Genomic DNA, 26,858 nt, shown 5'->3' on the forward strand with positions numbered 1-26,858 from the left:
CAGCCTCATTATCTAGTGATTTTAATATCATATTACTTAGGTTAATATACCTTTGTCAATGTTTTTTTACACTCAATTTAACAACATATACAGGAGTAGCTAATTGACCAATCTAGACACTAATCCTTCAATTTCCCAATTGAATATCAAGTATGAGTATGGGGGGAAATTGTACTCAAACATGGCCTCAATATATAAAAATTAACTGTAAGTTCAAATTAATGAGACACCACAGACATCCAGATATTTGCCATTTTACTTCAACCTACAGGCTTTAAGGTACTTATGTAGACAGTGGGGTGAAAATCTTGTCTATATGACAAGGGGGCTATAAAAAACATCAGTCAAATTTCAAGTCTTCAAATATCAAAGCTAGGCTTTGTCGATGTTCACAATTTACATATCTTGCACAGCTCATACTATACAATTATTACTGTTATTATCAGCAATAGTTATCATCCAGTGTTGTTTATTCCGCTACACCTTCCTATGTTATTTTTCTTGTTTACTTGCCCCTGCCTCACACAAATCAAGTGCCAATCATCTCTTGTATCTATAAGCTGCAAATATGTACCTCTTATTCAAGTGGCACGGCAACAAGAGTTACAATGTGAAAGAAGATCAAATGTGTTGTAGGATATTTTGCATCAGAAGAGTTTTATTTTCAGCAGATACCTTACCTCTTGACAGCTGCATTGCTCTGCATGAGTTAAAAAAGTTAAAAATGGAAGCAAGTTCGGATGTGGTGTTAAACCACAACCATTCCCTCATTCATTCATAGTTTGTGGTAAGTAATTACATACAATATTGCAACTTTCAGGGACTGTTGTGGATGAAGTCATTGCTTTTGTTAAAAGACCTCACATGCAAAAAAAAAAAACTCCTGCAGGTACTATGACTCATCTGAGCTTGTTTTGCATTCAGCGAAACTCTCATTGTTGTGGGTTGGCCTAAAGCTGGTCTGAGATCCAGTCTCAACAGTGTCGCCAGTATCAAGTATTGACTCACAACTGATATGGATCGAATGGTATTGCTTTTCTCTATTAAGCGGTGTATATTGTGTTAAGAATGAAGCAGTATTTACCGAGTTATTGTATTTTCATGACACACATTGGAGATCTCTGCTCAATTGCTGGCTTTGCCACAATGGCAAACGACGGGTAATGTAAAAATTTATATAAAATACGAAAACTGATTATACCGTCGTTTTATGGTATGCACATAATGCCACATATTGGGATTCATGTTCATAGTATATGATTTCAAACTTTCAGCACAACAGTAATCATATCCTTTCCAGCTTATGATGGCACATTGGTCTGGCAAAACGAAAAATTACACACACAGAGAAAGAAAAAAAAGAAGAAACATGTGGCTTTAAGTGAGTGAGTGAGTGCTTGGGGTTTAACGTCGTACTCAACAATTTTTCAGTCATATGACGACGATACATGTGGCTTTAAACAGAATAAAACAGTTAAATGTATTTATGTGTATATATATTTACATTATTGTTAAACTGATGTGCGTCATGAAAACATAATAACTTGATAGATATTGATTAAATGTTGACATATTATACATCACTGAATAGAGAAAATCAATATCATTCGATCTATATCAGTTTTGAGTCCATATTCATTGCCATACGGCCACAATGCCCAGACTGGATCTCAGGCTGGCAGACCAGAGCTCAGACCAGCTTTTAGTCTGAGTCCATTGTTGCATCACTCGAATCTGAGTTACGCCTGCATACTTGCAACGTGCTGTGCCTGTGAATCTACACCATGTATATGTACGGTTTAACTGTTACGATTGTAACACATTTTATTTTTACTTACACATGTACATATCGACCTTTTTTTTCTCATAACACTTATAACGGTGTGACCATGAAAAAATTAATTATTTTTGTAATGATGTGTAGTTGTAATTCTGATGACAGCTCAAGAAACATCTTGACATGGACTTAGGTGGTATGAAACAATTTGTGCACAATTTCTCTAACACCTTGCCTTACCAGTCTGCAGCAGTCTTGCACCACATTCTCATATTATCTGCTGAGGCTCATGACTTCGCTTTTCCACCATTTAAATACAAATCACCGCACTGGCATAACATCAGTCATTTTGAAAGCTGTTGTGCTGATATGTTTACCTTTGTCAGGTGACGTACTTCCGGGTCGTCTGCCCTGTGTGTAGGAACGTCTTTTTGTCAAAATATTCGTTGGAAATTAAGGTTTTGGCGTTTGTATTTGCCTTGACTTACCTACATTTTCCTACACTTTATTTCATTTTTTTTTTTTTTTTGCATTTAACTTTACCAGCTCTGTGTACAGTGGAAAGGGAATGTCGTTAGGCTGATGCACATCTTGGCTCTTTAACCACGCCCCCTTTCAGGACTTCCGGTTGTATATACGGGCACTTTGTTAGTCACGTGATACATACAAGATTACGGCCATATTGGTTTTTGTGCTGTCGTGGAGAGCAGACAAGTTGAAACACTTCGCAGGTAAAAAGTTCACATCAGTGTGCCTTTATTCCGATGTTCATCGATGTAGCGGTCCTAATTTTGTTAAGCACACATCCATGTTTCAAGCTCTTCCAATTTGAAGCTAACTTCATCCATGTTAGTCAGAAAATATGGTATTTCTTTCGACCGTCTGTCATCACTTTTTCAAAAAATTCTCCTCAAACTCTATGGAAGTTCGTCCCCCCCCACCCTCCCTTTCGGTTAACCCCTCTTTATTCAGTTTAGATCACGAATGACATTGTGTCAACCTGCCCTGGCAGCTTGTGGAATACATGAGTTCACGTCTAGTAGTTGTTAGTGTAAATTATTGTACAGTGAGTTACTGTGCATCAAATCTGATAAGGAAAAAAGCAATTAGTAGACAGTGCACTTTTTTTAAGACATGCAGAGACCAGAAGATAATACTTTAAAAAATGAGTATAAAAAGTGCATGTTATTATGTTGCCATCACAAATCCATGGTTAGATGCAATTCACGGCCCATGACAAAGTTACCTATGCATCGGCCCATACATAGCTGCAACTGCTCTGGTGGTTACTGAAATAACGTACGTACCATCGTCGCAAATGTGAGCTAGCACAAAGTTGAGGAAATCATTCCCACACCGTTCAATTTAGGCCAGGCGTCGCTACAACTGTGCAATGGGTGAAGCAGAAACACTGGGGAAACCTGCAAGCTAATCATAATTTCTCCACACTGCTGCTGTACCTCACTAGGAATGAAATACCTCCCGTGCAATCACCTGAACAGATTACCGGCCACTATGTCACTTATCCGAATCAACTACAGTTCATGGTACTGGATGCAACAACTTTAAAAGCGACAAAGTATGTGTCCACTATCACACGGAATTTGGCATTTCGTGAATTGTGATGATGAGAACATGACAACATGGTCAAGAGCAAGTGGGAGGTATTTCATTTCTAGTGAGGTATGATTTCCCCGCTTTGAGCTGTTTCACATTTGCGACGATGGCACCTATGTTAGTTCAGTAACCATCGGAGCATTTTCGGTAAAACTCCACAGTCATGACATCTTTGCAGAGTAATAGCCTACCTCTCAGCTGTCGGCCACTTGGGTTGTCTGTAAGATAATTTCGGTATGATAACAAATTATAAGTACACTTAAATAAATATAGGACTTCGTCAGTGTCTGTTGTAATGCAATGTTCGAGTTCCTGTGATTTTGAGATGTGTAAGTTCTACGGGGAAAACATTCTGAGGTGAACTGTCAATCGAACATAATGACAAGGAGGCAAATGTCATGCGTAATGTAATCCCATGGCAGAAAGCTGAGATGCTGGAGTTTACTCAACATCTGTCTGCCTTGTCTCTTTGTAAGGATTCCATAGCTCTTGATTTTGCAGATGCAGAGAGTGGAATGGGTAATAGAAAACTGTTAGAAAGCTGGTTATGGGCAGGTGCATAGTTACATTGTCTTCATTATCTTTTTTAAGGAGAAAGTGGCCAGTTACCTGACAGAAGTCTAAATAAGCTTAAATAGTAGCTTTGATCAAAGTTGATGGCTACCATCTACAATTTTTTTCCTGCAGGAAGCTTTTAGCTAGTTTTTAGTGAGCACTCTTTTGATAACTCTTAAAATGTCATGGCATTGGTACCAGGATATGTTTTAGTGGTTATAACATTATGACCTGTTTTAATTTGGCTATGTGTTCTGGGGCAGTGTTTATCACTTAATCTTACTTACCTTATGTAAAGTAGTTTGTGCGGTATGTCGCATTCTGATGATTCATTCATAAGATCTGTGGAGAGAAAAGGCCACAGTTGTGTCGTATTTGCTGTAGAGAGTATTTAAACATCCCTGGCATCAAGCTAAGTCTCAAACTGAGTATTGCCTATTATGTGATATTAGCTAGCCCTCTTTTTCATGATCATCACTGGTAATTGAAGGAAACAAAGCAGTACTTTTTGGTATCATGTACAAACATCACAAGCCAGGGTCTACAAATCTTTTGAACAACAGTGAAGTATTCATGTATTAATCCATATTAAGAAGATGGAATAATGGGCACTTGTTTACATGTAATCTCTACCACACTTATAGTCTGCCACCATAGGTAACGTACTGAAGGAACTTGTGCATATATGATGGTTGATGGTTCATAAATTAAAGCAAGGCCTTGTTAGCAATTTACTCTTAGCAACCCCAGTTTAATCGTCTTTGTTACATACCTTATATCCAGCTGACACAAGCCATGTATGTGTGTGGTTGAATTCAGCGGTATTTTAACCGGCTCAGTTTCCTTCAAACAATATACTTGTCCTAGTCATATTAGTGGAATATTCTTGAGTCTGGCATAAAACACCAATCAAACAAATACATAAAATTAAGGGCACCTGTGGCTTCTCCACTCGATGCCTTAGATTCACGTCAGTTCATAATGAAAGCAACCCAGGACAGTGAGGGAAAATGTTATGGAGACATTCTGATTCAGAGTTTGGCAAAATGTATGCTTGGTGCGCTGCATACAGTGTACACCAGTGTCCATATTCTGTGATCAGATGTTATGAGGGATCATGTCTAATGTCTTCATAGAAGCAACATACATTCAAATGTTTTTATTAATGATAAAAATTGTTATTTTTTGCTGTTTTAGCTGATACCTCACAAGCAGAAGTTACAATGGCTGACACTTTAAAATTTGGTCCAGAATGGTGAGTAATTAAAACATTCTGTTATATACAAGTTGTGGACACTTGCTCTGAAGCCAGTGTTAACAGTGTGAATAGCCAGGTGTATTAAATAAATGGTATGAACACTGCAAATGTGTCATTGTGGATATAAAAGTCTATGAGAAAGGTATTGTAGGTTCTAAAGACATCCTGAACACCAAACAAAATCTGTGGGTTTTAGAACTTTGTGGTCTATGGTGTCATCAGTATGTCATTTGTGGCTTTCTAGAACACAAGGTACTGGTATGGCATGAGTAGGAGAATTTAAATGGTTGAAAGTCTTGAAATGCGTGTACAATGTTGTTCTTGTACATGTACCACTGGTTATGTCTATTTATGCTGTGTTTTACCTGTACTAAAAGGCAAATCAGTAATTAAGTTACGAGAGTGATATAATAAGGAGGAACAAAAATGTAGTGCTAATTAGAAAATAGTGCAGATGCACTAAGAAGAACTCTGAAGATTGTAGGTTTAGTGAGGGGTGGGGGGTCGGGGGTGTCTCAGTGCTTTTGAGATGTGGACAAAATTAACATGGGGGAGGTAGGTAAAATAGGAGAAAACTTCTGGCTAAACCTATACCGAAGTCCTACATATACATTAAATTGTATGCCAGACAGTCCTGATGTAAAGGCTCTAACTACATGTACATGTATGTAATCAGATGATCAAGGTGTCAGATTTCTGTACCACTATATACATGTATACAGTTATAGTCTTGTTTCTGGGTCAGTTGTGAGCTTGTCCGTTGGCTCATAGTGTTGTAATGATGTGACATCTACATGAGTGCCTGAAGCCTGATGCAAGTGTGCATTAAAGTCTGTCACCACTGCTGCAAATGTTCCAAGAAGGCCTTTCAGCCAAAATTTCTTAGGCAGTAGACATTACATATGTGTTTTAGACCATCAACTGTATATATATATACATTTTTTTTTTTATGTAAAAATATTTTCAACAGATAAACTTGTTATCCCTTGTTCGAACACTATATCCTTGTTCATTTCTCCTGTGTTAGATTTAGCTTCCTTGCTTGAGTCTACTTTCATTTAGCACAAGTATTACAAGGATCCTCTAAAGTTCAAATTTACAAACGAAATTCATTCATAAGTTGATTTTCTAATCATTATTCTGAAACAATCGTCACCACCTGGCCACTTATTTGGCAATGCCATTTTGCCATGTTATAGCTATCTAGAGTGACATCAGAAAACCTAGGAACTCTCCCGTGCCATGGGTAATGACAATGTGACAATGAGAAATTGCAAGCCAAAACACCTGATAACCAACCAAATTGTATCAGCTCAGTTCCTTGATCAAAGGGCTGTTGTTTCCCTTAGTTTGACGCTTGTTAAGGGTGAATTTTGTGGACACAAGCATCCTGTTTTCAGTGGTTCTGCATTGGTGTAAGTATTTGGCCTGGTTGGCTGTACCAACTTCAGGGAATTTACTGAACATAGCAGGACCATCTGATTAATAACAGATTCATTCAGATTTTGGGAAGATATTTTCGTAATAAATCTGACGTTGTTATGGAAAACTAATGCCAAGTCACAATATTTTTCTTCAAGCAATGACTCTCCTGAGGCGGTTTTCTTGCAAGTTCACCTGACAAGTTACTGCTGCCCCCTTCCGCTTGTGTACACATTGTGACGCGGGAAGCCATCCTCATTTCCCTGCTCATAGATGTGTGCTCCAGAATGCTGGATTCTAGCTGCGAAATCCAATTTATTGCATCAATATCTATCTGTCCACTAGTAGAAACCACACTGAGAATTTAGAGCTAGTAGGTTCTTGGATGTGACAGCCATTTACTATTTGCCGCTTTCAGAGCAAGTAAGTAGCCAAGTTCATAAGGTCTTCTACAACATGGCCACTCGGAGTGAATTGTCCGTCAGTGCCACATCCCCAATGTTGAACTTCAGCTCCTTGGCTCTCAAAACTTTACAAATTTTTTTACACTTTTTCCTTTGATAACTGTCCTGTATCATTTTTTCTATGTAGGTACAGTGGCAGACTTTATGTTCACTTAATCTTTCATAGTGTTTTCATTAAACAGTAACAAGTCTAGAATCATATATATCATATATTTTCAGCTGTTGTACAGTGTCTGCAATAAAAAAAGTGTTCCACAGAGTGAATAATGGATGAGTTGCCTTTATTTTTACAACAATTTCTTAAGTTTGTATGAAGAATGCATACACACAGACATATAGCAAGGATGAGTAATATTTTGTGGACAGTTTCAAGCCAAAATTATCTTATGATATTTAGTCACATACTACAACTAGCATCTGTAACTAATTTCTAATTTAAAATCACATGTAAAGATGTTTTCTTTAGTTATTTTTGCAAGGCTCTATATAAGGCCCCTGTAATGATCAGTAGTTCTATAAATTATTTGTTTGTCCATTTAGGATAATCCCCTAAAGCAGGAAACACTTGCTGCAAACACAATTCTATTTCTCTTCCATTTTTTGGGACATTCTGTCTGCTCTTTTTAACCAGTGTACGCTGTAATTGTAAAACAGGAATAAATATTTTTTTCCCCACATGATTAGTATATCCAGTGAACAACATATAGATGTCTTTACTTCTCTGAAAAACTGAGAATTGCAATTTTCTGCCTTAATCACTTTTTGTTAATATGTCTTGAAATATCAAGAATTCAGAGAATTATATAATTCTTTTTGTAGTTATTTCTCTGTGTATTTTAATCTGCAATGTATTAAGGGTCAAGACAACATCTGGCTAAAACGTATTCAATCAAAAGCAGAGTTCTCAGGCTTTCTGAAAATATCATACTTTATTATTTTAATGATATTTCACCGAATAACATGTAGAACAAAGTGTAAGCACTGGACAGTGGCAGACATCTTGAGAATTTTGGTTACGTATAGCTGAGGGGCCATTTCACACAGTGTTGTGGGACAGGTCTGTATCAGTTACTGACCACCATAGACATAAAATTCGTTAATTTACAAGCCGTGTAATATTCAGCGATGGTATCCCAAGTTATGTTAGACAGTAGCATACCATCTCGATCCTGACTGCGTTAATCTCCCCAGTAGACCGTAGGCCTACATGTACTTAGACACACTGTTCAAATCATACAAATACATTTTTTGTTGTTCATTTTACTGTTTAGTCAGCCGTTTCTAAATAACAAATGTCAGAGTCAGGGAAAAATTCACAAGGGATGCCGAAGGTTGATGGGAATGAGAACAATGCTTAAAACTAATTAAATCGTATGATGTAATTTTTTCTCTCAAAGTTTATGAGAATTAAGGAATTTATATTTTGCTCCTTTGGCTTTCATGCATACAAGGGATGATTTTTTTCTTTTATAAATCACAGTAAAAGTATCGAAACGCCATGTTCAAATTGAGGTAATTTCTGTGACATCTTCGATAACTTGGTCAGCTCTTCGCTTAACTTGAAAGCCACCACAACAAAACTAAAGCATAAAATTCAGCTGAAGTTGAATGCCTAGACCAGCCTCTGTGATGCTTAGATTTATTTCCATTTGTTTCAGAATTGAGCCATTAATCTAGTTGTATAACAATCCTATTGTAATTTTGTAAATATTTAATAGGGGTCACAATCACAGACATAACCACTCTTGAGGCCACAGCCTGAACCAGGAATACCTTGGCCATGCACCTGCAGGCTACTTAAACTGGAAATGATATAGCAGGCTTACTGTATCAACAATTCAAGCAGTAGAAGAAATATCCTTCCCTTGTGTCCAATTTCCGAGAAGGCTATTCATCACTTGGTCTGAAGTCCACAACTTTTATCTGCCATAGCCTAAGCTACTGCTTTTACTATAATGCGGAAAATAACTTCAACATTAGAGAGCTACATAAAGTAAACGTGACATCACCTTGCTGTCGATAATGGAGACACGCTGGAGCTGTGACAAGATGAAGTTTCACAAAACTTTTACTAGGTTGAGAAAAATCGAACGAAATATTTACTGCCGGATTAATATACCATGAATGGCAGTCTTTCAGTGGATATTAACATTAGTAAGATGCTGATTTTAACCTGGATTAATACTTTCCTCCTTTGGACATTTTGTGAACACTGAAATTCAGGCTCAATGCAGAGAGTACTTGCTTCTGTTTCTACTTTATCGACACAAGAACAATTTTTGGACAACATGGTCAGAGTGAAACAGAAAACTGGGCCAACAAGAGTAAGTTGATGCTGGACATGTATGGCAGACAGAACTGCCTTCCAAGACATTCTGAACATTCAACAAATTTATCATACTAGAATTTTTATCAACAGTAAGCGAAGCAATAATTATTACAAATGTTGTTGATACTAGTCAGATCCGATAACTGATAACTGATTAAAGGTGCGCTGTGAGAAGTAAAGAGGCGAACGTAGAACTTATGATTTTCAATACTATACAATAGTGACAGCTGGGATTCTCAGATCACCTATTTAAAATAAATACACAGCAGCTGCATTGGTGAGAGGTTCCTGTGTCCTTGTGCTGCACTGGCACGCTAACCACTTTGGCCACAGTGGTTCCCTTCATTTTGATGTCCCTGGTGTATAGATCTTTTATAATGTTACCTTGCATTATGTTGGAAATGGACAAAGCTAGTTGCTACTAAACTACTGTCCAGTTATCTGAATATTTGTATTTATTGTCTGGTACATGTATGTGCAGGAAATCATTGTTTTGTAATCTGTTTGTGGGATTTGTGATTAAGGATGATGATGCTCATGGTGGTTTTCTTGTGTACCAGGTTGAGAGCCCTGTCTGACGGCAACAGTGTGGGCACCCCGCCCCCATCACCAGCAGGCCCGGCAAAGTACAAACTAGCAGAGCATCGTTACGGCAGAGAAGAAATGTTAGCCTTGTTTGTGCCAAACACAAAGATGCCAGATGGTCTCAAAGACTTTCCTTTTATAGCCTTGGAGAAGGCACAAGCCCCACTGGCCATAGTTCCTGTAACAGAAGAGGAGCAGGTAGGTTTGCTCAGTGTTTGAGATAAGCAACTCTGTGTACCAAGCTTCGAACTATTTCATGCGGAATATTGAAATTGCACTAGTATGACATAGCAGTTATGTGTTCATTTTCATTGCCAGTAGAAACAAGAAATAACACTACCTTTTTCTGACTTATCTGATAAAATGGCACCACCGTGTGAAAGGTAAACTAAGGGGAGTTACCACAATTCAGGCATCTGATTGGTCCGTCCACCCGGGATAATTTATCGCATTTGCTAAATGAGAGGCAGTACAGCCTCAAGCATCATATTTTTTCTGTATACATGTAAGGCTTCTGTCACATGTGCCCATTGATAACATGGCTTGCTGACTTTGTAAGAGTCAACTTTCCATGCCTTCGTTTTCAAAATGATTCAGAAACTAACAACATGTGGATAAACTTCTCATGGCTTTGAGACAGTTAAATTGCACACCCTTGCGAATTGAATCTAGTGACTTTCTAGCAGTTTACATAAGGCAGGTACCTTCTCTCAGCTTAACCAATGTTCCTAGCCATGCCCTGTGCTCTTCTTCTCATCGTGGCATCTGTTTCGACCATGCAACATCAAAGCGCCCATGTAAAACAAACACATCTTGGCTGAAGTACTGGTTTTAATTAAAAAAAGAAAGCTTCCCATGATGTTGTTTTTTTGTGATAAATTTGTTATAACAGTATGGTTTGTGGGCCTACAGCCTGATATTTCTTCTTGAGGATGTATGTACAAGTAACACATTTCAGGCTGTAAAACGGATATTATCAGAAATATATAAACAATGGCATAATACAGATTAAAATTAAGTTTAGTTTGTAAAATATATTTTAACTCAATACAGAATCCAAATTGGTTGGTAAATTCTTTAAAACTCAATTTAGTAAAAAAAACTCAGTTTTTGAGTTTGGTTTTGTATGAATCCCTGGGTACTTAACAAAAGTTTTGTGGTTTACTGCTGGCACTGGTTTTCTCAATCCATAGACTTGGCCTCCATCATTTAAGTAAAAAATTATTGAGCATGGAAAACACAAGTCAATTTCAGCAAAAGTAGTGGGATTTTGACCAAGCTCCCTATTTCCATGAATCATGATGGTGCACGTAAAAAGGTTAAAAAACACATCACATGTGGGTAATGTAATCATACAGGTAAGAGTGGCTAATGGCTATCACATGTGGGGGAAATGTAATCATACAGGTAGGCTAATGGCTGAATTGTGTTCTTGTTGTCAGCGTATTATGTCGCAGTCAGTCAACAGTGCAGCTGCGTATCGGATGACAGGGCGGGGTGCCCCTCCACTGAGAGGGCGGGGTGGGCCAGAACGAGGACGGGGACGAGGTAAGACTTTGGTAAATGAGGGAAAACACAGAAACAACTTCTTGTTAATGCTTCAAGTTAGCATTGCATATTATACATGTTTAGCTGGGCATTCTCTAGTCATTCAGCATTTTATCTTACTGTCAGCTTTTGGAATTAAGAGAGTTGTTAATTGAAGACCAATTAAGTGCAGGTTGTATTGTGATGGTTTTTTTATTGCAGGCCGTGGTCGTGGTGAGGTATACTTACAGAGGGGGATGTCATATGATGATACTGACGGGTTTGGTCGACCTCGCCCTGCCAGAGGAGATGCTTGGGAAGACGGGTGAGTGGATCTCAACTCAGCTGGAAGGCCTGGTGGATAGATTCTCACTTTATATATGCACTTAACAGGCATTTGAATCTTCAACTGCTGTTTAAATTGACATACATTCTTTCTTGTTTTAGTAATTGTGTTCCAAATTATGTGATGAAAATTTGACCCTGTGTGGTAGCTTAAACATAGCGAAGACAAATCTGATCTTTTTTTTGTTGATCATGCCTGGTATGTGTTCCAGAGGCTTAAAAAGATACGAAAGGCGCTTTGAGGACACAAGCGCCATTTCCCCACGCAAAGAGTACAATCGTTCACTAAGCAGTGACAACTGGCGAGACAAGACTGAGCGAGAGGAGGATGACGAAGGAGACTGGAGAAGGGCGGGTCCCAGAGATAAGTGGGGTGGGTCCAGTTATCCTACTAGCCAGGAGGAGTTTTTACTACCACTGTTGCATACATGTAAAATGTATGTCTGGAGGCGGGTGGGTCCCAGAGATAAGAGAGTGGGTCCCAGAGACAAATGGGGTGGGTCCAGTTATCCATTTCCTCAGGGAAAGTTGTAGTTTCACTGTTATGTACGTGTAAAAGGTATGTCTGGAGGCGGGTGGGTCCCAGAGATAAGTGGAGTGGGTCAAGTTATCCTGCTGGCCAGGAGAAGTTGTAATGTCACTGTTATGTACATGTAAAATGTATGTCTAGAGGAGGATTGGTCCCAGAAATAAATTATCCTGTTCCTCAGGAGGAGTTGTAATGTCACTGTTATGTACATGTAAAATGTATGTCTGGAGGCGGGTGGGTCCCAGAAATAAATGGGTTGGGTCCAGTTATCCTGTTCCTCAGGAGGAGTTGTAATGTCACTGTAATGTACATGTAAAATGTGCATCTGGAGGAGGATGAGTTCCAGAGATTATTGTGTGAGTCCAGCTATCCTGCCACATTGTGGTTAGTATTAGTGTACCACAGGTACAACATTCTGACACGAGCCCATTCTCTGTTTGATAAGTATATTTCTAGCCTTATACAGAAAGATCCCTAGCATTTCCAAAATATGAATCCATAATCCATCACTCCATCTATAAATATGAAGACAGTTTGAGTGAAGACAATTTGTTTATATAGTCTTTCTGATCTCAGGGTCTCGTGGCAACTGGAGAGAACCAGGCCGCCCTACCTCTGAGTTTGAGCGCGGCAAGTCAAATGGAGGCCTTCCTGAACGGGGTGGGTTTGACAGGGCACGAGTTTATCGGCGAAGCAAGAGTGGCGAGTCGTGGGACGAAGAAGGTAATTTGTTGAATAGAACTTGGTGATTGGTAATAGTAAGTAGTAACTAGCGCATTGTTCTATGCCGCAGGTATATTTTTGTTAACTGGTCTTATAGTAGTAACTTCCATTCAGAAAAATTAAAACAGTACAGTGTTAAAAGATACATTCTGATTCAAAATGGTGAGGATATATATAACGTTCATCTATAAACATTTTACATTGATGTTACAAGCATATGATATTTCAAGGACTTCTTTCTATATACACTTTTGAAAAAATAACATTTCTCATGAAACCATTAAGATTTATTCAGCTTGGGAATTGTTTAAATCGGTGTTTCATAAATTGTGTTCAGGGCTGTCCTTTTATATAGAAGTAAGTTGAGGAATCATAGAATGTTGATTTCTCTCTGTAAAGGCTATAGGTGCATACTAAGAGCTAGTTTGCTGTGTTGTAGACGTGTTGCCAGAGTGGAGTATGGCAGACACAGACGATCTGGATAATGTGGGTACATTTGATGCCAGTGGGGCATTTGTCTCTGTTAAAGTGAGTATTGCTTTATTGAGTGTTGAGCTGAATAAGTTAAGGCCATAGGAAAAGTGCACAAATTTCCCAGCCTTCCCCTTTTGAGAGGTGTCTGAAACCGAGAAATAAAAGGAACCAGACCACATTTACCTACATCACTAGTTGCCTTATCTACAGTGTAGCCTCGATAGCGTGCCACATTGGGGACAAGTTCCTGAGCGCGTTCTAGGCTACCTCACGCTATAAGAAATGACCTTGGTATCCAGTATATAGGCCTACAGTCTATCTTACAGGTCCTGATTTTGACATTGAAAGACGTTTTATTGATGTAAAATGTGTTTTGTCAAATGCTTTCTTGTTGTTGGTTTACTATAAACATGATATTTTTGTTACGTAGGGACTGAAGCATTTCAGCACCGTCAAGTCATATCCTGCGAAGCCAGATTCGTTTCGCATAATCTCAGGCCTGAGTTGATCTGTAGAATGTGCTGTACATTTCCACAATCTGAACTCAAGTAACGTAGTTCCATCCACTTTATTTTTAAAGAAAAAAAAAAGCCACAGCACGTTTGGTATCCAATACGTCCATGTATGCTCGTATTGGAAATAACTCCTAGAACTGAGATCCCTCAGATTCAAAATGGCGGACTGCAGACTACTGTCAACCTGATCATGTCCGCGTTATAGCTGAAAAACAAAACAAAAAAATAATGTTCACCATTTTAATGTATATCATGCTAAATCAATGTATTAAATGAAGGAAAGCAGGAAAAAATTAAGAAGTCATTGTTAATTTTTAGTTGCGTTCATCTCCACTCTCGCATGTCAGCATGCCCGTAAACCAAATCTCACTCCCTGCAGTTTAACCCCTCGCAGCCATTCAGTAATTTGATTAAAGTGATAAGCATTTACTGAAAGTGTACAAATATCACTCCCTTTATGAGGTATGCCTTTCACAGTGAGCAAAATGTGTTCTGCGTTGCAGACGAACACACACACACACACACACACACACGCACGCAAAAGTAAGGCTGCAACAACTGCAATCGCACGGGCATTTGAAATCAAACTCTCGCGCAAAGAAAATGTAACCAGTTACAACCTCTTCCATTATTCATAGAAAAATCCATTTCTTTTTGCTTATATGCAGGCTCGACATAAGGGTGAATGGCACATATATCCACATTACTGTGTGAAGATAATGAGCCCTAATGTACAAGCTATATGTTTTCTTCATTTTGAAAATCAGGTTTGATCATGTTTGAAAGAAATCTCATACAGAAAATTGTCATGTATATGTATTGATTTTAATAATATTCTTTGATTGATTTTAATGTGGTAATAGTGTTAATAAAAATAATAATTATTAAATTACAGTCGATATTCTGAAGTCATTTCTCACACAAACTCCTCAGAGGTGTGAACATTTATTTGGGATTGTGAAACGAAACATTTCATTGGTCATGCAATTTTCGCTGAGCCAATCATAGGTCACACTAAATATAAGTAGTCTACCCTCACCGACGCAAGCAGCCATTTTCATTTTACCGTCATCGGTGATCAGTTCTTTTTCCATTTAAATCAGCATAAAGTTTGTACGAATTTTCCTGGAAGTAAAATAAATTTAGCTGTTTTCAACCTACTGAAAGCACATTGTACTTACCAACACGCGAAATTATCGTTCCCCTGGAGTTTACATGGTGATCGAAAATTTGTTCTTCTGAATTTACGTTCAGCACATAATATTCAAAAGCCATGAATGCACTACTTGCTTCAGACAAGTTTGGGTGTACTTAAAATTATAACCTGCCCTGAAAACGATCAAATATAGTTGATGATTGAGAAAAAGGCAATAAGAAACTTGGAATAGTCACTTCGAGACAAGGATTCTGGGACAATCACAGAAGAACAAAAAAGGTTAAACTTTGTCACATTAACTAATTCTTATACAATAAAACTTTCGAATTTGAAGGTAGTTCTAATTTTAGTATCACCCTTAGAGGGCAACATTTAACTGGAAATTTCATTGAAGGCCGAACTATGGAACTATTTTGTACTGGTACTCATTTACGAAAGGCTCGATATCTGTATTCTTTATGTTCGTGTCACTAATTTACATGAAATTACTCTCGCACATTTGTGAATGCCTTTGTAAAATGTAACATCAGTACTAAGACTGAAAGAAAGGCATGGTCAAATTTGTAAGTGATATGAACACATCTGGAAATGGTGCGATTTCCATCAGGCCCTCATTCCTGAAAATGAAAACAGTGGCTAAATGGTATTTTGTAACAAAATGGCATCCAAACGATCCAGTCATGGTGTTTTCAAAAAATCTAATGCTTTAACTCAAGAGCCCTAAATTGGAAAAGTAGCTCGCCTATTGCGCAGATTGGTAAATTTTTGGGGTGATTTTTAATGGCTAACTGTTGAGAGGGTGGCTGTGTGGTGGCTGGCGATTTTATATCTGCATGGTAGGCATTTGCATGCAAATAATACTTTTTTGTCCCAGTGTTGATATATTTTATGTTCTTAGTGGATGGGGCAACTAGTGTTCAAGGTAAATATGGCCTGGTTCTTTTTATTTCTCTGTTTGATATCCCTCTCAAAATGGGAGGGCTGGAAATTTTGTGCACTTTACTATGACCTTAAATGTCTGCCAGTCATAAATTATCTGTGGAGAAATATATATATATGTATACGTCACTGATGAAAATAATGCAGCCGATAGATTGTTCTTGACATGTAGATAACATGGTTTGTGTAATGGAAAATTGGATATTTTTCAATCAGTTTACTTGTCTAGTGTCTTAGGGAGGATGGTATGGTGCATGTTACTGAAGTAATTTGAATAGTGGATGTTGAAAGTGAGAGATCACTGAAGAGATGATAACTGGTGTAGCATAGTAAAGAATACCCTGTGTTTTTGGCTGCTAGGAAGCACAGCGTAGGAAGAAGGAGCGGTCAGAGGGCTCGGCCAAGGACCGAGGGGACATGGAAACTGCGGAGAGAAAAGACGGAGAGAACAACGGTCACAGCCCTAAAGCGGGTCAGGTAAGAAAGACGGGGAGGACAACGGTCACAGCCTTAAAGCGGGTCAGGTAAGGTCTGTTGACCGTCACCAGGGCATGGTCTCATGAAAAACTTAATATGTCTTTTAAAAAAAAAAAAAACATGTTCTGCTTTTCGGAAAGGTGAGGAGAGGGTGATGTTTTGAGAACTAAAAATTTGTTGCAAGATTGATCAGGTTAACACTACATGTTTGATTCTCTGCCTGTGCAGGCGAAGCTGTAGTTGCCTGATTGCTGGTATAAGTGGAGCTGCACAGTTTACTCATGTGGAAAGTGTAGATCTGACAAAAACCTGAGTGAGAATATATCTCAACCCATTTGGTCTTCTTATCCTTTCAGCCTTCCATATCGGATAAATCCAAGAAGGATGACCCTGAAATCATTAGAGAGAAGAAAGTGCAGTTAGATGACAGAAACTTGACCAGTAACAACAGGCACGTACAAGAAGACAGGATTACTCAGCCAAATAAGTCCCCTGCAGAGCGTGTGAAAAGGGTTGATCCTGGAGCTGTAGAGATGAAAGCGCAGATATCTGAGTCCACAGTACCCAAACCTGAAGGGAAGGCTTCATTAAAAACTTCCACTCCCTCTAGTCATAACACATCTGTTGCCAGTACGCAAAAACAGGGCAATGTCACAAAAGACAATAGCAAATTTCAGACGGGTTCCAAAGTGCAAGACTCGAAAGTGAAAAATTCTGCAAGAAACTCCGAGGCCTCAAATGATAACCAGGTGAACGCTGCGAGTGAAGAGGACACCTTGTTGCGGCTGGAAAAGGCTGCAGAATCCATGGTGGCGACAGTTACAGATGAAGATGTAAGTTTTCAAAACAAATTATGCTATTCAACAAGACGACTTTGCAGGTTAAACATAGGCTGTGGGATTTTTTGTGAGCTATATCAGGGAGAACCACAACTGTTGTTGTCAAGATTCTAGCCACAGCTGGTGCACCTCTTTCTTCTGTTAACGTTATATGGGAATTGCTTCTGCATTACTATTAGACTCCAACCAGTGTTGCAGAGGACACGGGTTTACTCCTCTGATGGTCAGTCACAAATGAGTGTCCTTGACATTTTTCAAGATGGTTTATCATATCAAATTGAAATTTGGTACGTGTTTTACAATAGAACTGAAACTTACATACTTTCAGAAACATAAGTTGCAGATCAAATTTCGGATCATTTTCTTTATAGTCAACAATTATGGTCATGTGAAGACTATTGTGAACAGTTTTGGGGATTTCTTTTCAAATGGTGGTTTATTTTGCATTAACACTGGACAATTTGTACTGCTTCTTCCATTTTCATCAAAAGTATGCCAAACCTACTTCCTGATGGCTCAACCTGGAAGGGCTCATGCATTGACAATATTTCTATAATGAGTGATTTATTTTCTTTTATAATTCATTATTAACTACTTGTTTGGAAAATTTGGAACTGTTTTATAGTAGATATATTAAATGTTGTTGGTAGCATGAAGATGGTAAACCTGCCAATACCTCAAGCTCTCCCAAACCAGATGCGCCTCTGTCCATTGAGAAGGAGAATCCACAGAAGTGGTTTTACAGGGACCCACAGGGCGAATTACAGGGTATGCTCCTACAGTTCACTCTTAACTCACTTCTACACTCCTACACATAATTCAGAATTTAATGCTGGTGGTAAGCCATAACCCCTCATTCATTATAGCATGATATAATATTCCTACTTATGAGGTAAAATGAAGAAGTGAAGAATTTTTCCTGTCGTGAAAATGTAAAGAATTTGTTTTGTAAAAGTACATTTGGTCCATTCCATTACACCTGTTTGAATTATGTATTTTGTGTGGCTATGAGAAGGTCTGATTTACCATAAAATATATTTCTAATGATATGCATGAACACTCCAGTGAAGTTGACAGGATTGGCCATGTGTATGTATCTTGTAAGTTGTTTTTGTAGGTCCCTTTGCTGCTAACGAGATGGCTGAATGGTTCAGTGCTGGTTACTTTACAATGAATTTACTGGTCAAGCGAGGCTGTGATGAAAGGTTTCAACCATTAGGTGCGTTTTACACTGCTAACTAACACTCTTTAGCAGATTTCTTCAGGGCATTGGAGAGAAGTTTAGTGTGAAGTTTGATACATTCAGTGAAAGGAGGCACAAAAACATTGCTGTGTTCAATTTTTGAACTTAATGATGCATATAAATTATGTTTGAGTTTGGTTATGCCTATGATGGTTTTAGTAAGGGGCCCCACCTATAAGCTTAAGGTGTTTGCGGTTATATGCATGTTAAGAGGTACATAATAGAACAATGAGCTTTAGGCCTCAGGGCTGTTATGTCACCACATAAGTTTTTTAACTGAATCAAATTAAATGGTGATAACCTACTTAATTCCTATTTCTTCTAAAATTTGAGACAGCTATTAGTTGTGTTGAAAGTTGAATATCACATTTCTTTACCAGCCTCTTGGAAAGTAAAGATGAGTATGTTGTTCATTACATGGTCTAACCATGTGAGAGAAAAGAGACAATATCCCTGCTAGAATTGCATGTATATTTGCTAAAATGAGCAAATCAGGTGTCCCAAAAATTAGAAGAAACAGGGTAATGTTGTATTCACTGTTGTCCAGTTTTGAGGTACAATTCAAAGGACATGCATTTATAATAGTGTGAGAAATAATCTCATTTTCTTGAACAGAAGTGGTATATAGGAGAAGATGGTTTTGCACTGTTGAACATGTACAGTAAGCAGATCTGTGCTTGACTCAGTCTTTGTGTCTGTTTTACACAATTCAACAACCAACCTGTTACAATAACCCTATAATGAAAGAATGTTTGTTTAGCCCAGAATGATTTCCACTATCTTGTTCTCTTACAGGTGAACTAATAAAGCGTTGCAATGGAAGGGTTCCTTTCATACCAGGGCCTACACCACCTCCCATACTTGTGAGTAACTTCTCAGTTTCTGTTCATCTAATAAAAAGCCTCCTATAACACGCATATGAAATGGCAAAAATGTATAAAAAAGTATTTTAGTACCACTAGTGTTGTTGTGAATTGAAAATGTCATATGACTGTAAAACTTAAAATTTGCCACCAGTGTACCTCAGTTAGTTTTAAGCTCACGTGCAAAAAGTTGCATTTTAAGAAGTACTGCGTGTATCGGGTTATGCATGCATGTAAATCACAGTAATGAGAGCCTTGCTATCAAATGGAAGTTGATGATATACCTGTTTGAATTCATACTTGTCACAGATTTCCTGTGAAACCCTGTCTTTCTCACAAGCATATTTTCTTGCGGATTCATGTCTCATCGCTGAGTTTGTTTGTCGTTTGCTAGCGCACACAAAGTGTTGGTTCAACCTATTCTTACACTGGCAATCCTCAAGATTAACCCACTTCTACTGATCTTGGACTCTTGTGGCAATATGCAGTCAGCAAAGCTTTCAAGGCTGTTCAGGTCGACTCACATGAAGTTTCTTGCCCATCACTTGCCTCCTTCTGATAAGGCATTCACCTTGAGATAACTCTGCAAGTGAAAATTTCTCACAGTTTGGTTTCATCACTTCCTTGTCAAAGTCGGGTTGTTCAGTTTAGATCTCAGTTTCTTCCACCTGTAAATCTAACCCACCAATTTAGTCTTGCTGCTGGTTTAAGTTTGACTTCTCTTGCCACTGATACACCTGTAAGGTTTGTATTCTTCATTATCCCTAGTGTTGTTGTATGAATCCCCTTCACAGAATTCCCCAGTAAGTGTCCCTCCAGCAGATGTACAGCAGCAGCAGCAGCAAGAACAGATGAAAATCTTCCAACAGCAACTACTTGCACAACAATCACTCTTACAACACCAACTCTTAGTCAGGTAAGACAGGTGTAACATTAGTTTGTAAACAGAAATTTCCAGATAAAACAATGGTAAAACTCACCTGAGTTAGAACATGATGTCAGCTAGAACATGCTATAGTTATCTGTGGTTTTGTTATTTGTCTGTGTCATAATACCTATGAAATGCATGTATGAACTGTTTAACCTAAGTAATAGATTTATTTGTCTATTATGATATACAACATGTACAGTGTGCAAATGTAGACTTCAGGCAGAATGAATATGAAATGAACACCCATTTACTGTTACCATACCCATCAAGCATTGTGTGGTTACAGGCAATTTCAGATACAGACCGTCCTACAACAACAGGAAGGGTTCAACAAGCTCAGTCCACAACAGCAACAACGGCTCGCTCTCCAGGTCCTTCTTAAGCAACAGCACTTACACCCAGACCAGCAGAAGCTCTCTCCACGATCTCCCCCCAACGAACCCTCTGCTACCCATCCAGTCTTTCAGAGATCATTCTCACAACCTGCTGATCCTAGTCAACAAGGGGAAGAACCCTCTGTGTGGGGCAATCCTAATGTTCCAGGTGAGGCATGTTATCTCCCCTGGTTTTATATTAGTCTCTCCAATAGTTGCACAGAAGTAGCAATGTAAGGATTACTCATACTGTATTGTGAATTATCATACTAGTATTGTAATGCAATACCAAAATTGCTGTTCACAAATTTTATATTGGAAACTTTATAACAAGGACTCAGTGTCATGAAGAAGAATACGCTGCAGAAAACAAGAAATGTGGGACTGAATTTGTCTTTCTTGAGTTGATGAGTTGAAAAACTAGTTGCTCACAATGTAGTAATCAGATTCTGATTTTTATACCTCCCTTGTTTGTCTTGCAGGAAACTGGTCCCAGCCCACAAGTGTGTGGGATTTAGAACAAACTAAACAGCCTAGAAGTGTTAATGTAAGTCACAGTTTGATTTAGAGCTACCTAATCACCTAATGTCGTTCTGTCTGTTGGTCGTTCATTTAATATTTTCGTCATTTTTGGGGGCCTTTCACTGAATGAGTGCCAAGATGACAGATGTGCTGGGAAAGTCACAGCTATAACACTCATTCTGTACAATCAGCTGTGTGTCCCTGCGAGCGACTTCACCCACTCTTCCTACTTGGCTTCCTATTCCCCGTGAGCCACCTAAGTCACCTAAGGACCAGACAGTTGGCCCAGTTGAGACATTAGATGCCAAAAAAAAAAAAAAAAAAAAAAGGAAATTGATTTCCTTCACCTAATTTTGACACCTGATTTTTATACTTCACTGGTGGAACAAACCAACCCCTATGCCCGGCAGTATCAAGTGAATAAACCGGACATCCAGTGGTTTGATGTGACCGTATTTGAAGTGAAGGCCTTTTTAGGTCTTCACATTTTGATGTCTTTCCTACAGCTGCCAACTTACAAGGATTACTGGTCAACTAATCCACTGTTTAGAATTCTCTCCATTCCTCTCATCATGTCAAGGATCAGGTTTGAGAAAATCTTGCAGTATTTCCATTGTAATGATAACACAATGAACCCAAAGAAAGAACAGCGAGGTCATGACAAAGTGCATCCCATCCATCTAGTTTTTGAAATGGTGTAGACAAATTTGAAAGCTAATTACAATTTGTACATAACTGTGACTGTCAATGAGTCAATGATACCATTTAGGGGTTGACTCCGTTACCGACAGTATTTTCCGCAGATGCCCTGCATGTTGGGAATTAAGGTGTGGGAATTGGCAGACAGGTCAGAACAAAGGTCGCACTCAGCTCGACTTACGCAGATCTGTTGCTATTTCCCTCACTAGTAATTATCACCTGTAAAGGCACTACCAACTGACCACTAATGATGAAGTGAGAAGATCGCACTGACCTGTTGTGATGCCAAAAGCCAGGAGATGCAAACAATGTTTGAAAGCCAAAATCAGAAAACAGTCCACCTATGGTTGCAGAATTTATGAAGTAAACCTCTGCGTAACATGGTTTGAACCCTACCTTGCATCACTGTCCAAGTCTGCTGAAGAATAATCAACTGATACGCATGCAAATGTACATTTCTTAGAAAACCCTGGGAAAAGTTAAAAAAGATAGGTACAAACTATGAAAAAAAAAATATCTATATTTGAAAACTGACAGTGAGTTTGAAAAGATGTGCCTTATATCATTTTATTTGCAGATAATTGTATAAAAAATGAAATTTTCTTTTATTTATTTTAATACCACCTGTGAAACTGAAGACAAGGCAAAAAGTGAATTGAAAAAGGCAAATCAATGTGAGAGTTGTTATGCATGACTATGCCGTGAGATTAGGACAGCTAACTACAGCCTTGGCTGCTGGTACTAGTAGCCAGTCAGCATAGCAGTAGCTAATGAGTTAAATGTGGGGTGTTGGGTGTGGGCAAGTCAATCGTTTATTAAAAAATACTACCAGTGTTTATACTGAAGAAGCCTTCCCTCTTTTTGTCTCCTCTCCCCTTGGCTTCGTGCCCCTGTAGCCTCACCTCGTAATATAAATAAATCCAGTAACATAGCAGATTTGACATCGGACACCATTATCTAATGGTTACAGGAGGCAGAAGAGCTGGAGAGGATACGACGTTTAGCAGAGGCTCAGGAAAAACGAAAGGAAGAAGAAATCCAGAGAAAGCAGTCAGAGTTAAGGATGCAGCAGGAAGAGCTACGACGACAACAGGAAGAGATACAGCGTCAAAAGGAAGAAATTGAAAGACAGCGGCTGCTGGATCTACAGGTAAGGAAACAGTTAATGTTTCTGTTGGCTTGTTATTTGAGGTCATCATTTTGCATGCAGGTATGAGTATATCCCTTTCAACATTAGCAAGGACAAGGACGTATTTTGTGACAAAGTGCAAGCTATATGTTTTGTTTTGGAAGCCATGCAAATAAAATCATGTCATTCAGTAAAATTATGCAATGTAAATAAGGAAAAATACCGGTACTTCAAATGTGGTTTGTTGTTTTTCTCAGAGGATAGAGGAGGCAAGGCGACTAGAGGAGGAGGAAAAATTACGTAAGGAGGAAGAGGAGCGAAGAAAAGTTGAGGAGGAGATTCGAAGACAACAGGAAATTCAGAGACAAAAAGAACTTGAACAGCAGCAAGAGCTTCAGCGTCAACAGGAAATCCAACGCCAGCAGCAGGCGCTACGGCAGAAGGAACTACAACGTCAGCAGGAGCTACAGAGACAACAAGAACTGGAACGACAGAAGGAACTACAGCAACAGAAGGAGGCAGAGTTACTTAAACAAAGACAACAGGAAATGCAGCGGAGACAGGTGAGTTAGATCTCCTGGTGGACGTACCTTACATGTGGACTATGTTTGAGGAGAACTTTAACTGTGGTGTAGTTATTAGTTAACCTCCATGGAGTTCGTTTTCAGGATTTTCCTCAGGGTCATGACATGTATGAAGGAATGAGGAAAAAAGAAATTTCATCTTAATACATGAGGACGGTAAGGACACTAAAATTAACCTTTTCAGGAAGTTTGTACAACTTGTTTCTCCATTTAAGGAGAACAAGTCAATGAGGTTCCTTCCTGAGTTTAGTTGCCACTGCTTTGTCTGGAGTTTCAGGTTGAAATATTATCCATTATTGTTGCTAAAACTTCAATCGCTAATGGACATTCCCTTTGGTGCAGGTTTGACTTTGTTGTCACTGTTCAAAGCTGACAGAAGGTATTTGACTGCTTATGTGGATGGGGTAGGGGGCCTGCTGATCAGCTAACTACAAGCATTGTAAGCTAACTACTGTATCATTGTTTTCAGGAACTGCAACGACAACAGGAGCAACAAAGGCAGCAACAGGAGGCACTCAGGACGGTTACAACAGCAACAGCAAGAACAGCTGGCCAAGATGCAGGTAATTGCTGCAAATTTTCCATGAGAATTTGAATCTATGAATCTAGTTCTCCCGTAAACAAAAACTACATGGTTGTCCCCGACATCAAAAACATACTTTTCAAGTTTTCCTAAGTTTGCAATTCCCAACTACTATGCCTCCCTTGGACAAGTGGACAGTTTCATCAAAGTTATTAGCATAGACTGCATAAAAATATGTGTAAAACTTTCACTTGGAGCGACAGCTTTGTGGTTCTAGAATTGGGCTAGATTATGATGGATTCCCCCAAAGCTACCTGGACGATTCCATTCACATTCTCATAAAAAAAATGATAAAAATAAAGGTCTAAGTAAGTCACTAAAAAAGGAAGGCCCTTTAGTAAGCCTTAATTATTCTCCTGTGTTGAAAGTAAAATAAAATGTTTTTGTGTCTATTCTCTCTCAGTTGCCTGCATCCACAAACTGGGGCAGTCAGGAAAACACTGGATCAAGCCAGACTGTGTCGCTGACAGAAATACAACAGATGCAACAGGAGGAGAGACAGCGCAAAGAGGAAGAGGTACAGTGTTTTCATACTGTCATTGTTCCTAGTTTTTGGGTGTGGATTAATAGCCTGTTAAAATGTTCCTTTTGTAAGTTTTTTTTACCTGTTGGCCTGATTTGTCATGTGGTGGTGTTGATAGCTTCTGTATATGTCTGCCTGTTTGTTCGTCTAGGCCCGATGCTCGTGTAATTTCAAGCTAACAGTACAAGTGCTAATTATGTTTATTACCTGTAACCAGTTTACATGTATGTGGAATCAGCAGTTAGAGTTATGATAGAAGCTAATAGAAATGATGAGCAGGAATGAGTTGCCCCTTATAGAAATTATACACTGTATCACAAATATATGTAGGAAATGACAATTATGATTTTTTGTTGACATGTAGTTGTTGTAAATTAAGACATACTTTAGAAATTAATATTAATGATGATACAAAAGAAAAATGTATCCAGAAATACATCGCTATTTTTTTCTTCCATTTTATTTAACTTTTTAGCTACAGAGGCAAACAGAGGCCCAGCAGAGGCAAATGGCAGCTTTACAACAACAGCAGCAACAACAGCAACAAGCCAAGTCCTGGTCAAAACAGCTGTATGTGTACACTATCAGCAATGATTGACATCTTTTTTACTCCTTGGCAATCTTTGTATGGAAGGATTTGTTATTGCTCTATTTGTCAGTTAGCGAAAAATCCTCATTACAGATTCATACTTTAATTTGATAAAATACTTCATCTCTGCTCCACGATATCAAAAATTAAAGTCTTTAGGACAATATTGCAGTGATCGTTGACCGACTTCCTGTGATCTGAAAACATAGGCTAACATTTCTATATATGCAATGCTCCTGAACCAAATTCAGTAAAAACTTCAGTCAGTGCCTCATGTTTCAGAACATTTGCACCTGTCAAATCCAATAGTCCAAAGTCTCTGCTGGAAATACAGGAGGAACAAGCTCGACAATTAGAAATAGAGAAACAGAAGAAACAAAATCAACAAGTAAAGGTAATATTCACCTGTCTTATTCAGGTTAACTGAAGCTATTCAAAATTAGTTTACATGTTAAAACTGAATATAAACTGCTTGTCAAGAACAGTCTCAGACACAACAGTGAGGCCGTACTTTACACACAATGCAGAGCTGGACAACAGTGATTGTTATTTCAAATGTGAGGTGCTGTGTAAAAAAATTATATTCAGGCTTATGTGAATGACCCTCAGTATCGTGTGAATTTGTGGCTGATCATGGAAATAGTTGCCTCTTCAGTGGCTTTAATCTTCTGTTAATCTATCTAGGTTGTTTTAAGCAGTCTTTGTTGAAGGATTTAATGATCATTTCCATGCTCCGTTCGTTATTTCAGACTACTTTACCACTAGCTACTGCCACCGTTTGGGGAAATGGAGCCCCAATCTCATCCAACTGGGCATCAGAAGGAGCATGGGGTAATGCCCAGAGAATCTCCAGCCCAGGTTTCTGGGAGGACCCCAGCCCAGTTGTACCCACCAAAAACACTACAAGTCGTAACAAGAGTGCTAAAAATGTGTATGTATACGTAGACTATCTTTCCCATGTCCTGATTTATGATTACATCCACAGATTTCTTATTGCTTGCTGTCATCTCACAATGCTTTTTGGCTAGCTTGTATTGTGAGAGAGGGGTGGGGGAAGTGTTCGGAAGGTTGAACTTTTTTTTAGGGATCCCGTTCGGGAAGAGCGGGATCCCTATTGTAATCGTTCTGTTTTTTCTCTTATTATTATTATTATTTTTTTTTTTTTCTTTTCAACGACTTCGTTAGCATGGAAACTTTTACACCGTTCAACATAGAAGTCCTGAATTTTGCTCATATATTCTGCCAGTGAATATCGTGGGACAAATTGTCCATTTTTTTTGCTATGTC

General features: G+C 38.6%; 1 protein-coding gene across 1 annotated transcript in view; it reads left to right on the top strand.

Moving 5' to 3' along the window:
- The first annotated feature begins 2,448 nt into the window (after nucleotides 1–2,448).
- Nucleotides 2,449–26,858, top strand: part of LOC135474861 (GRB10-interacting GYF protein 2-like) — a 31,720-nt gene continuing 7,310 nt past the window's right edge. The window contains 24 exon segments of the mRNA XM_064754495.1: nucleotides 2,449–2,508; nucleotides 5,147–5,204; nucleotides 9,983–10,205; nucleotides 11,450–11,555; nucleotides 11,757–11,859; nucleotides 12,092–12,252; nucleotides 12,985–13,131; nucleotides 13,571–13,659; nucleotides 16,576–16,692; nucleotides 17,049–17,525; nucleotides 18,182–18,299; nucleotides 18,649–18,750; nucleotides 19,570–19,637; nucleotides 20,432–20,553; nucleotides 20,855–21,111; nucleotides 21,425–21,489; nucleotides 23,134–23,313; nucleotides 23,550–23,855; nucleotides 24,346–24,402; nucleotides 24,404–24,439; nucleotides 24,863–24,976; nucleotides 25,458–25,552; nucleotides 25,854–25,965; nucleotides 26,321–26,502. Coding sequence (XP_064610565.1) covers nucleotides 5,173–5,204; nucleotides 9,983–10,205; nucleotides 11,450–11,555; nucleotides 11,757–11,859; nucleotides 12,092–12,252; nucleotides 12,985–13,131; nucleotides 13,571–13,659; nucleotides 16,576–16,692; nucleotides 17,049–17,525; nucleotides 18,182–18,299; nucleotides 18,649–18,750; nucleotides 19,570–19,637; nucleotides 20,432–20,553; nucleotides 20,855–21,111; nucleotides 21,425–21,489; nucleotides 23,134–23,313; nucleotides 23,550–23,855; nucleotides 24,346–24,402; nucleotides 24,404–24,439; nucleotides 24,863–24,976; nucleotides 25,458–25,552; nucleotides 25,854–25,965; nucleotides 26,321–26,502 — 3,269 coding nt within the window. The 5' untranslated portion in view covers nucleotides 2,449–2,508; nucleotides 5,147–5,172.

The sequence above is a fragment of the Liolophura sinensis genome, chromosome 9, assembly GCF_032854445.1.
Source record: "Liolophura sinensis isolate JHLJ2023 chromosome 9, CUHK_Ljap_v2, whole genome shotgun sequence".
Lineage (NCBI taxonomy): Eukaryota > Metazoa > Mollusca > Polyplacophora > Chitonida > Chitonidae > Liolophura > Liolophura sinensis.